Below are 12,581 nucleotides of genomic sequence, written 5' to 3'. Positions count from 1 at the left end.
ATTATGAGGTCACTGGAATATTTGACTGGCTATGACAATAAACTAATCACACAAATGTTATATTTTATACACAACTGTTCAACCACAAATAACGAGCAGTGCTTTGTTAATATCTCTCTTTTCAGAATCACACAGGCTTGCATCTTTTCGAAATTCAGGTCACATCTCTCTCATCATACAACATCCTGAGTAAATCACATCTCAAGTGGTGACAAGACCTGTTCGCCTTTGATATCTAATCTCAAAATTCTGCCCACTGCCTTTCTACCCACCTACCTACTTATAACCTGGGTCCTAAAGTCCATTTTTCACAAAGCTTGGGAACTGTATTCCCTTTCGATAGAACAAACAACTCCGCAAAGCTTTTGTTTTGCTTGGTTTTCACCCAAATGCACTTACTATTTCCAGCATGCATTTAGAGGCTGTGTCTGGAATGCATGCCCCAGGTTGCTGTGCCTATCTAGGTACTAAGTCCACTCCCAAAAATGGGAAGTAGAGCTAACCCTTCAAATGAAAGAGTCACTGGAGCCTCAGTGTTCACACACGTGACTCCTAAGAGCATTTTGATATTTCTGTGCTCCCCAAGGAATATTCTGAGATTTCACTCCTCAATCAAAATCAGAAATCACCATTTTCCAAAGGGAAAACAACATAAACAAACTTCTGAATAACATTTCCAAGCATCAGTGACCCGATTTCCAGGCTCTAGTCCGTGTTTGTGATGGGCAAAGCAGATCAAGCTGAAATCCACCATTCAAATGCATAAGCACCCACTGATTCTGTGCTTTCTAACCAGCTGTGTGTCGTGCATACTCATGTCACCTCTCTGTGTCTCAATTTCTTCATCAAACCAAGCGAGTACAAAGGCACCTTCCAGCTGTAAAAGTACTATGGGTCTGCAAAATAACAACACAGTTAGAAAACTCTGCCATCCCTAAACTATCCGTGCAGACCTTGCAAAAGCAAAACCTCGATTAAAGACCATGAAATGAGGAGGAACAATTAAAAAGATCTCTAAGGTGCCCTTCCACATTTTGATTCTCAGTTGGAGAGAGTGAGGCATGACAAGGCAATTGGTCATAAAACATTAGTGGGTCTCACAGCTCTCATAATCCTGTGCTTCCAGTGGCCAATTCTGCTCTAGCAAAAAATTCCACGTATTTTCTCCAAGCACTGCCTTGAAATGCACAGCAACTTTATCTTTGAATGCAACAGCAGAATGACTTTATCATCTGTGTTCAAGAGCCCCTTCCTTTTGATTGTGAACTCAACCTTCTCAGAAAATTCCAGCTCTAGGCACCAAATTTCTCCAAGCCACCAAAAACACTCCACCTAGTGAGAGCAGGTTAGAAAAGCCACGCTTACCCTTAGCCACTGCTTCTCTGTGAGGGCGTCACTGTAGTCCACGTCACGGCGCTGGCGAGACCCCCTCCCAAATATTTTCTCCTCCTCTTCCTCACAGGTGAGTCTTTCTACTTCGGCGTCATCCTTAATGATCCAGGAGGGCAGCTCATCCTCCTCCATTAGACGGGGCTTGCGTTTCGGGTTCCGAGCATCTTCCCTCCGCCGGTCCATGTCCATCCGCTGGAGACATTAATAAAAGTGTCAGTGAGAGGAAGGGTTTCTGTATGGTATAGACTTTACAGTATGTACAACTTTCCCAAGTCACTTCCTATGGCTGCAGGGTCCCTTTCAACCCCTCTCATCCTGGTTGACTTGTTATAGCTCATCCCTAAATATCTAGGTAGAGATTGCACTAAGTAAAATCCCTTCCCTTCCTCTGTACCTATCTTTTGAAACTTGTTCATACATTTAAAAAGTACTCTTTAAGAATTTCCTTTTCTTTGTGTGTGTGTGTGTGTGTGTGTGTGTGTGTGTGTGTGTGTGTCTGTGCGCGTGCGTGCGCGCAAAGCTTCTTTGTAAGAGTGGAAAAATTCAAATTGGTAATGCATTTGAAAACTATGATCTCTTGGCTATACAATTCTTTGCTTCCCTGGAAGAAACTTATTCTTTGAGTAAACAAAAGAAAGATCTTTAAGATAGTTTGCTTTTATTCAGTAGGGCTTGTGCTTTGAATTGAACAATCAGGAATAATAAAAAGGTGACCCAAGGTGTCAGTACAGAATAGCCACCCACAGTTGGACATGTGGAAGGGACATAAATGGTTTCACTAGTCCACTGGCCATGAATATACTAAATTTTCAATACCTCATGGGCACTGTGCGAGGAAGCCTCTTGAATTCTTTACATTTTAAATGTTGTTCTCTGATGAAAATATTATACCACAGAGCTCAGAGGAAACTGCATCCCAACCAATCTAATTATAAGTGAAATGGCTTCCTTTCAGAGCCTTCAAAATGCCTACTTCCCCACCTTCTCCTTTTTTAATAATCCAATTCACTTGTAAATAAACTAAGGGCCACATACCTGGCTTTAATCTAAAATTAAACAATACGGATTTTTTTTTTAAAGTAAATAAGCTGCCACTGAATTTCCATAGACATTAGTTATGCAGAAATAGAAACACTAGCTAAATGTGTCACTTCCACAATGAAATAGACCATTAATCGTTAGGTTATTTACCTTTCCCCTCTTCCTTTGGTTCTACCGTAGTGAAATCGGGATTCAATATAATGTTTTCTTAAAAGCTAAGACTGATGAAATATCAATGAAATACCTACTTGAACCCAAACATGACCTCTAGAACCTGTTTTAAAATTAGCAGTCAAAGCCTTTTAAACTATGCTTCCTCCACGTTTTTGGAAGTCATTACATTTCCAGGATCTGGTATAGGCTTGGGAGACTAAGTCCCCTTGGTTGACAAACATGGCCACCGTGCTCCGTCATATGCTGTAACCAGCTCATGATGCTTCACCCTGTCTTCTAATGCTTTGGTATCAGAAATGGGATCCACCAAACCTTCATAATTAAAATAGAAAGGATGCCTTGTTTTGTTGTTGTTGTTGTTTTGAGATGAAATCTTGCTCTGTTGCCATGCTGGTAGCGTGATCTCAGCTCACTGCAATCTCTGCCTCCTGGGTTCAAGCAATTCTCCTGCCTCAGGCTCCCGAATAGCAGGAATTACAGGCACCCGCCACTGCACCCAGCTAATTTTTATATTTTTAGTAGAGACGGGGTTCCACCACGTTGACCAGGCTAGTCTTGAAGTCCTGACCTCGTGATCCACCCGCCTCAGCCTCCCAAAGTGCTAGGATTACAGGCGTGAGCCACCACGCCCAGCCATGAGGATGCCTTATTTACAGCAGGATCTAAAGAGGGGCTTCATGAGGCAACCTCCTAATAATTATTAGAAAGCTAATTAAGAAAAAAACATTTTTTGTTAATGTCCTATACAGAGATGACAAAAAAATTGTCATTTCAATCTTTGCTTTTACTGCTACTATTATCTATACCAAAAAATAGCCTTTGAGGTATGTTCAATCAATATATTTCTATAGGCATTATTATTGCTTATATATTTATCCACAATTAAGATAATAAATCTTTTCTGATATAAAAGTAAATTATGCACTTGTTTCTTTTTTCTTTTAGGAAAGGTAGATTCAATTAAATAAGATAAGCTTAAAGTCTTAATCACTGCATCTTTCCCTAGAGATTTCTACCCACAAAATACCAATATAAAATCTTAAAATTAAGGCAAAAGTAAAACATATTATTTAGTTACTAGGTGAATACATTTGTCTTGAGACCTGATTATGCAATTAGACCCGATGCTTACAAGTACAATTAGTTTTAAAAGTGCTTTTTGTCTTTGTAGAGAACACAACTTCTAAAAGCTTAATGTTTGTATGTTAGCAAAATATTTCAGATACATATCTTGAGCTGCCAAAGATCTTTTTAAGTAAAATTCCTATGCAATCAGTATAAAAGATAACTTTTTCTGAAGTTACATTTTTAGGAGACAGCAAGACATGCTTTTTGAAAAGGTGTTTATTTTAAAGAAACTATCTGCTTATCATGTGTAAACCAGTGTCTATGATATAAAATCAAGTAAGTTTGCATTAATTTCATAGAGAACTAATTCTTTTCTAATAACGGATAAAGAGTTTAAATATTTAAAATCCAAAGATTTATTCTAGCTCACATTCCATTTTTGTTTCTCACTAAACTTTTTAATCGGTAGCTGGTGGAGATTCAAATTTTATTTTCTGCCCCCAGGTGGAGGTGCTAATGAATAGTGAATTGGCCACAGGCAGCCAGCGGATTAGAAGAAGCCAAACCAAAATCTGTCTAATCCTTAAAACAGAAGCCAGCCTTCAAGAAACAAGCAGAAAATTCACAAAATCAAAGTGCCTATGAAAAGTGTTCCCTAACCAGCCTTACCTGTGTTACAAGCCCGTTCTATGAGTGGTAAATCGTCCCAAGTTAAAAGAAGGCTGTGCCTTGGGGAGCCATTCAGATTTTTTCTGAGGTTTTCCATTTCTACAAAGAGCCCAAAAGTAAAGCAGGAAAGTATACTTACCCGCTTACTTCAGGGCTGCTGATGGAATTCTCCATTTCTGGGCCTAAGCTAACGTGGCAAGCAGCTTGACCTCTCTCTCCAGCGTCTTGAGAGTATCTGAGGCTTTAGCACTGCTGAATTACTGCCTAAGAGTGATCAGCTGAGAGCCTCCTGCTTGGCTGTTTCCCAGTAATCTGCATTTTAATTAGCTCATACAGAGAGAGAGGATGTCTATTTCTGATATGTATCCTTAACCTCCCTAAATAGAAAATATTGTAATCTTTGATTATGGTGGCCAAAGAGTGTGAGTTAAGAAATTTAGATTTTATGAATGCCCTACACTGACCGTGCCATTAAGTCTTTCTGTCATTCCTCTCTGAAATAGCTTTACTTGAGAAGAGTAGTTCATTTCAGGCACAGAAGGAGAAAGGGAAGTGCACATTCCAGCTTAGGAGTCCCACAGCTACCTGAATTTTCCAGAGAAAGAATTACCTATCTTTCATTGTGGAACATTATATACAATCAATGTTCCCCAGAAAAAAAGTCACACACAAAAAAAATAAAATAAAAATAAAAAATAGCACAAGCCTCTCCAAACAGCTGGGGTTCTATTCTCAAAGACCGTCTAGGTTAAAAAGGTGGAGATTGCAAATGCTGTGGATCATATTCAGCCCACAGTTGCGTTTTGTTTGGCATGTAGTGTCATATAAGAATTTAAAAAGTTGAATTTAGTTGCAACATTTTAAAATCTAGAGATCACATATAAAAACCTAGACTTCCAGCTCCCCTTGAAAATTTGTCATTTCTGGCGACACAGGTCTCACGTTTCTACCTTGCAGCTCTGTCTCGCCATAGACAAAGCATCTCTAGTATACCTACTTCTGCCCACTTGCTTCACACATGCAGATTACTCCTGTAAGACCTGATGGCATTCAAATTCGGGACCTCTAACTTTAGGGCTCTGCAGCATTCAACCACCAAAGTTATGGTTTATATTTATTCCCTCTGTCATCAGTCTTTGATGAAGATGAAAATGATTGAAGGTACTGGAGGGAAATCCAACTGGTTTTGATCCTTAAATGAAGGTTAGACCTTCATGCACACCTTGAAGGTTCCCATTTGTTTAAGCAGGCTCTCTTCAACAATGAGAAGAGGCACACCTGTGTTGTTTTAGCTGCTGTTGTCCACCGTCTCCCTAAAGGAGCATGTTTTCGTTGATCCTGTAAGGACATAGCTAGGCACTGTTCCAATGCCAATAGGAGCCAGATAGGACTCCTGAATGACACCGGCCTTGGATTAGAAAGAAGCTGGGAGTAGGAGGGGGTCTGTGGTAAGTTGTAGACCACATGGCCTGTCCATAGAGTGCAGCTGCTACGCGGCCCTGGCCAACTGCTTCCGCACAAAGATGTGGGCCTGGTACTGCCCCATCTCATTTTTCAAGAGAAGCCAGAAATCGAGGTTCTTTTTATGTTGGCAATGAATGGGAAATTTTACAAAAACACTGCATGGGCCAAATAAAATAATGTCTGCGGGCTAACTCCAGCCAGTTTGCAGCCTCTGAACTGAAAGAAAGGCATAGGCTTCACGAATGAAGTCCTGCCAGGCACGAAGGCTCCAGACATTCTGCTTAACAGAGAAAGGCGCAGAGGAATAAGGCATTTGTTTTCACGATTTTCTGTAACATTACCATAAAAAGGTCAAATTCTTCTTCTCGTCGAGCGATCATTTGGTTCAGAGTCTCGTCGTCTGGCACTTCATCTTCTTCCTGGGGTTGAAAACAGAGTGATTTAACAGGTTTTAGGGGAGAGGCTGGACAGCTGGCGAAGATACAAACAAGTTAGTGATCCGTCCTCCAGACCAGAGGGGTCCCGGGTCTCAAGCCAGAAAGAAAAAGGAAGGGGTTGCTGGATTTAGTACTTGCCATTATTATTTTACAAGCTATTAAAACCATATTCCCAGAGCAAAATCTGTTCAGGCAGGAAACATGGTGTACTATGAAAAATACGAGTTCTCCTGGGCGTGTATCTTGATGCCGTTACTTTTAAAGCAAGTTACTTCATGACTCCCCACCTCAATGACCTCATCGGTCACATGGACATAACATCTACTTCACAGGGGGATGTAAGATTTTAATAAGGAAATCCATATGAAAAAGTACCTAACATTAATTCTTTTAATTCCATTTACCTTATGCCAAATATAAATGCTTAGTTTCAAATCCTTACAAAAAACGTAAGTATATGAAACATTATTACTAGGCACTAAGACAATAAACATCATATATATGTGCCAAATAGATAGCCTTTGAGGTATGCTTAATCAATATATTTCTGTGGGCATTATTACTGTTCATGGTTAGAGCTATGGATGGGACTACTGAAAAGGTATCAATAGCAAAAAAAAAAAAAACCCTCAAAATTATACTTACTGAAAATAATTTAAATGAAGCAGAGAAAGCATTACAGATGAGCTAAAATTTTCATTTTATATTGCATCAAACAAAAGTATATTATCTATCTGTTAATTCCTCAGAAACCAGCAGTTCTCTGGATTTTCAGCAATGTTAAGGATGATTTCCACACTTCTAAAAAATGATTCTAAAAGTTGGGCATAAACTACAGGGCTTATCTTCCCAAATTATTTTTATCATATGCTGAGTGGGCTTGTTAAAAATCAAACGGGGAATTTCAGTGTATCAGCTGAGGGAAGAAAGGGGAAAACACAGAACTTCAAACATACAGTTTCACAAACTGTATGTTCAAAATGAGGCAACTTGCTTTAGAGAAAGAATATGAATGCACCAGCGGCTCAAACGAGATGACCATCTTGGCTCCCAAGATGACGTCTTTCACACTGCAGGAACTTAATAAGTGTTAGCAATGAATGCAATCCAATAAAGTAAAAAATCTATAATTCAAGATGATAATTATTTCTGAAAAAACTTCTAGTTCACCTCCAGATTGATTAAAGTCAACTTGTCTAAATATTACATTTCATCTGACAAAGACACAGACTAGCTGGGAGTGGGTTTAGACTTCACAGTACGAAGTATCTGGTAATGCCTCCTCTGGTGAACAGATGTCCCGCTTTGCCTGCTTTCTTCCTAGAACCACACATTACCCTCTCATCACCCGTGCAATGAGGGGCTTAGACGACCACGTGCCCAAGATATAAAGATTCTCTTGTAAACTGGAAAGAAGCCTTCCCAGGGTGACCTGACCTTCATGGAAAACCAAATGGCTGGAAGTGCACAATGCACCTTCCTGGGTTCTTTGTGCCCCAGCACTTCATGGTTGTGTCAACCATGGTGATGACAGCCTGTGCTGTCCTGAGTTTTTTTCTGGACCAGAACCCTTGACTGCAGTCTCTCAGTGTTTTCAAACATCTTTACATCAGGACACAGGCCACCCTGAAAATGGTCACATTTGTCTGACACACTGGCAGCCAAGAAGGGCGAGGGAGCCTCAGCAAGGCTGCTCACAGCTAGCCTTGCTGGCAGGACCACTGGGAGGGGATTGCACGCCAGGCCTCACCTGGCAGCCCTTAGGTATGGGAGAGATCCACATCTCCCTGCTGCTTAGGAAGGCTGGAAAACTCCAGGCTTCCTTGATTCTGAACCAGATCAGGTACTAGTTTCACAGGGCCTCCACAAAATAAACAGGCACAAATGTAGCGCAGGTGACTGGCTGAGCGTCAGCTCTGCTCACATCTGCTTTGTCACAGTATACATCATTCGCCACATTGTTTTCTTGGAAATGTCGAAGTATACAAACAACAACAACACAACAACAGAAATCACTGGACAATCTCACTCTGTATCTGTATCAAATATTCAATTTCTTTTTTTTTTTTTTTTTTTTTTTTTTGAGACGGAGTTTCGCTCTTGTTACCCAGGCTGGAGTGCAATGGCGCGATCTCGGCTCACCACAACCTCCGCCTCCTGGGTTCAGGCGACTCTCCTGCCTCAGCCTCCTGAGTAGCTGGGATTACAGGCATGCGCCACCATGCTCAGCTAGTTTTCTGTATTTTTAGTAGAGACGGGGTTTCACCATGTTGACCAGGATAGTCTCAATCTCTTGACCTCGTGATCCACCCGCCTCGGCCTCCCAAAGTGCTGGGATTACAGGCTTGAGCCACCGCACCCGGCCCAAATATTCAATTTCAAGAATCAGAAATTATAGATTATTTGAGATAAAAATTTTTCAAATGTGTGAGGATAGTGAGTGCATGTGCATATGTATTTTTCATCATTTTCATGAAACCCAAGGGATAACTAATCAAAAACGCGAGACTGACAAATTAGGAGGCATAATACAAAAGTGCTCTTCAGTTCGCAAATGGGTTGATTTCAGGATTCCTTTAAATATCAAGTTCTACTTCACATTTAGATTTGTTTCAGAAAAAAATATATATATATATACAGACGGTCTCTGGCTTAAGAATGGTTGGACTTAAGATTTTTTGACTTTCTGACAGTGCAAAAGTAATACCAAAAGTAATACACATTCCATACTCTACTAGACTTAAGATGGGGCCACATCCTGGTATTTTCAACTTACGACGGGTTTGTTGAGATGTAACACCATTCTAAGTCGAGGAGCTGTAAGACTTTTTTTTTTCATCTGTTTATAAGTCTTTTTTTTTTTTTTTTTTTTTTTCTGAGATGGAGTTTTGCTCGTTGCCCAGGCTGAAGTGCAATGGCACGATCTCAAGTCACTGCAACCTCCACCTCCTGGGTTCAAGCGATTCTCCTTTCTCAGCCTCCTGAGTAGCTGGGATTATAGGCATGTGCCACCATGCTCAGCTAATTTTTTATTTTATTTTTTTAAGAGACTGGGTTTCTCCATGTTGGTCAGGCTGGTTTTGAACTCCCAACCTCAGGTGATCTGCCCACCACAGCCTCCCAAAGTGCTGGGATTACAGGTGTGAGCCACGGAGCCTGGCCCTGTTTATAAGACTTTTAAAAAGAATCAGGTTCAAAATTTATAGAAGACTGCAAAAAACACATATCCTATTTAAGGCAAAAATCAAATTATATCTAATATATGCAATGAAAACAGTATTCCACATGAATATGTAAAGTAAACTTACTCTTCGATTTTTAATTCATTCCCAGCCAGTTTTATGATAAGGACGGCTGCTGATATTCTGTAGTTTGCTAGACTATATACATATGTTTAAAAATCTATTTTGAATTCATTTTGGAAGGAATATTTATTATAAAATTACTAACACTGGCAATCTAAAAATAATACAAATGGCAACCCAACATGCCCCTAATAAAAACCTAACCAATGCATTCTTCATACAACCCTGACAAATAAAGACTATTTAAACAGTATTTTTCCCAGCCTTCAGACGGCTCTTAAAGAAAAATTTGAAATAAAGGTTAAGGTCATGCTTTCCAAGTGCAAGTATAGCTAACTGTGTGGAAGATGGCTGTGAAGGCTTGTCCTACAAACGTGTTGAAGCTCTGTGATCCCTGATCAAAAGGCAAAAGAGACAGAGGGCTCTGGAGGATGAGAAAAAGAGGGCCCCTTCCAGCTTGGTCTTGTCTCATCCAGCTGATTCTGTCCCTCAAGTATCCTCTCTGTAGTTCTGCATCTGCCCCACAGAAGACAGCCCTGATGGCACAATAAAGCAGCTGGTTTTACCACCCTGGGAAAAAGGAGGGAGTACCCACAGGCAAGCCTGGAGGTTCTTTCAGCAGCAGCTCTTAAGACATTCATTTCGGATAACTTTCAGAGGCTTTCTGTGGTTGGGATCTAAAACAGCAGTTAATTTATTCATTTTCATTAACACCAGCCCAAGAAGTTCTTTAAACAAAGGGGCTATTCTTAGTTCTTCAGAGAAAAAAGGCCACCGTTTGATTTCATAAACTTGGGGCTATCTGTAATACCTCATTTTCCTCTTCATGCTCCAAGATGGCCTGCAGGAATGCCCTCCGCTCGTGGCTTGAAGACTTTTGGTCAAACATGCCTGCCTGGATCACTTTCTGATCCACGTTCAGCTTGTACTTGGCGGCCGCCAGGATCTTTTCCTCCACGCTGTTCACGGTACAGAGCCTCAGCACCCGGACCTCATTCTGCTGCCCGATGCGGTGAGCTCGGTCTTGGGCCTGCAGATCCTGTTTGAGGGGGCAATATGCTGTAAGGACTGAGATGTCTGGCTTAGGCATCCCAAACCAGACCCCACCCCAGAGGGAAATATGGAAGGGTTATGTATTTCACCTTCACTAAGGTCAGATTTTGCTTACGTTTCATTTTTAATTTTTTTAATTTTTAAACTATTTATTTATTTATTATTTTTTGAGATGGAGTCTTGCTCTGTAGCCCAGGCTGGAGTGCAGTGGCACAACCTCGACTCACTGAAACCTCCGCCTCCCGGGTCCCGGTTCAAGCAGTTCTCCTACCTCAGCCTCCCACATAGCTGGGATTACAGGCACGTGCCACCATGCCCAGCTACGTTTGCATTTTTAGTAGAAACATGATTTCTCCATGTTGGTCACACTGGTCCGGAACTCCAGACCTCTTACTCTCGTTGCCCAGGCTGGAGTGCAATGGCGCAATCTCAGCTCACCAAACTCCGCCTCCTGGGTTCAAATGATTTCTCCTGCCTCAGCCTCTTGAGTAGCTGGGATTACAGGCAGGCACCACTACGTCCAGCTAATTTTGCATTTTTAGTAGAAACGGGATTTCTCCATGTTAGTCACACTGGTCTGGAACTCCCGACCTCAAGTAATCTGCCCACCTCGGCCTCTCAAAGAGCTGTGATTACAGGCTTGAGCCACTGTGCCTGGCCTTTTGCTTACATTTAAAAACACATAAGCTACCTTTGGAAAAATTAAAGGTCATTCTTAGTTGAAGAAACCTGGGTTTAAATTAACCCAGCCAACTGAAATACATCTCGGGTTCTGAAATCCACGTATCATATAGTTTTCATCTGTGTCTAGGTTCCTCATCAGGATTAGTCCCTATCTAAAACATAAAACAAGACACCAAAGTCCAATGTCAGAATTATGACTTCCATATTACACACAACTAACCTTAAGTTGCAAGAAATGTCTTTTTTTTGATGTGTTGAAGATTATTTTACAAACATCACTGAATGGTTGTACATTCAGGTATTATACATACATCCATCTTACTATACACACATACACACACACACACACACACACACACACACACACATGCAGAGTGATTCCTCAGGTAGTCAATTTCCGAGAACCGAACCCTATTGAAGACTCAGTCTTCAATCTGGGAAATGCAAAGGACTGCTAGTTGGTTAGTCAACTGGTGAACTTTTGGGGACAGAAATTTGTCACTACCTATCAGAAGTGTTAAAATTGTTTATGTCTCTGACTCAGAAATATCACTTCTGGAAATAGATCTTAAAGAAATAATCATAGCTATGCACAAATATTTAGAAAGAAGGATGTACCTTCTCAGAATAATTTAGTATCTATAATGGCTTAAAAAAAAAAAGAATTAAACCTTCAACAATGAATTGGTTAAATATAGCATTCTACTCTATGTATGTACCAACAAGTATCATAAAAAATATATTGAGGCCAGGCATGGTGGCTCACACCTATAATCACACCACTTTAGGAGGCCAAGGCAGGTGGATCACGAGGTCAGGAGTTCAAGACCAGCCTGGCCATGATGGTGAAACTCCGTCTCTACTGAAAATACAAAAATTAGCTGGGTTTGGTGGCAGGTGCCTATAATCCCAGCTGCTTGGGAGGCTGAAGCAGAGAACTGCTGGAACCCAGGAGGCGGAGGCTGCAGTGAGCCAAGATTGTGCCGCTGCACTCTAGCCTGGGAGACAGAGTGAGACTCCGAAAAAAAAAAAAAAATTTATATTGTAGGAGATTTAATGACACAAAGCTATAGTAAGTGAAAACAAGTCAAAGAGAAGCATGTGCATTCTGATCTTATAGGTGCAAATTTATCTATGTCAAGAAAAAGGTGGGAGGATAAACACCAACATGCCAACAACATAAATCTCCAAGTGATAAGATTATAGGTGTTGTTTCATTTTCTTCACTTTCCTTACATTTTGCTTTTTTCTGCTTTAAATGTTAGTCATATATTAATAAGAAAAAAAGCTTTAA

At 40.7% G+C, this 12,581-nt stretch overlaps 1 protein-coding gene across 6 annotated transcripts in view; it reads right to left on the bottom strand.

The window, feature by feature from the left end:
- Positions 1 to 12,581, bottom strand: part of SMARCA2 (SWI/SNF related BAF chromatin remodeling complex subunit ATPase 2) — a 224,096-nt gene that overhangs the window by 69,502 nt on the left and 142,013 nt on the right. For all 6 annotated transcript variants that reach the window (XM_074394738.1, XM_039461271.2, XM_039461275.2 and 3 more), the window contains 3 exons: positions 10,362 to 10,589; positions 6,150 to 6,227; positions 1,366 to 1,584 (listed from right to left, as the gene is read on the bottom strand). In XM_074394738.1, the coding sequence (XP_074250839.1) occupies positions 1,366 to 1,584; positions 6,150 to 6,227; positions 10,362 to 10,589 (525 nt within the window). The remainder of the gene's footprint in view (positions 1 to 1,365; positions 1,585 to 6,149; positions 6,228 to 10,361; positions 10,590 to 12,581) is intronic.

This window comes from Saimiri boliviensis, chromosome 2 (genome assembly GCF_048565385.1).
Source record: "Saimiri boliviensis isolate mSaiBol1 chromosome 2, mSaiBol1.pri, whole genome shotgun sequence".
Taxonomy (NCBI): Eukaryota; Metazoa; Chordata; class Mammalia; order Primates; family Cebidae; genus Saimiri; species Saimiri boliviensis.
The sequence above is the reverse complement of the archived record's forward strand: the minus strand, read 5'-3'. Positions and strand labels throughout refer to the sequence as shown.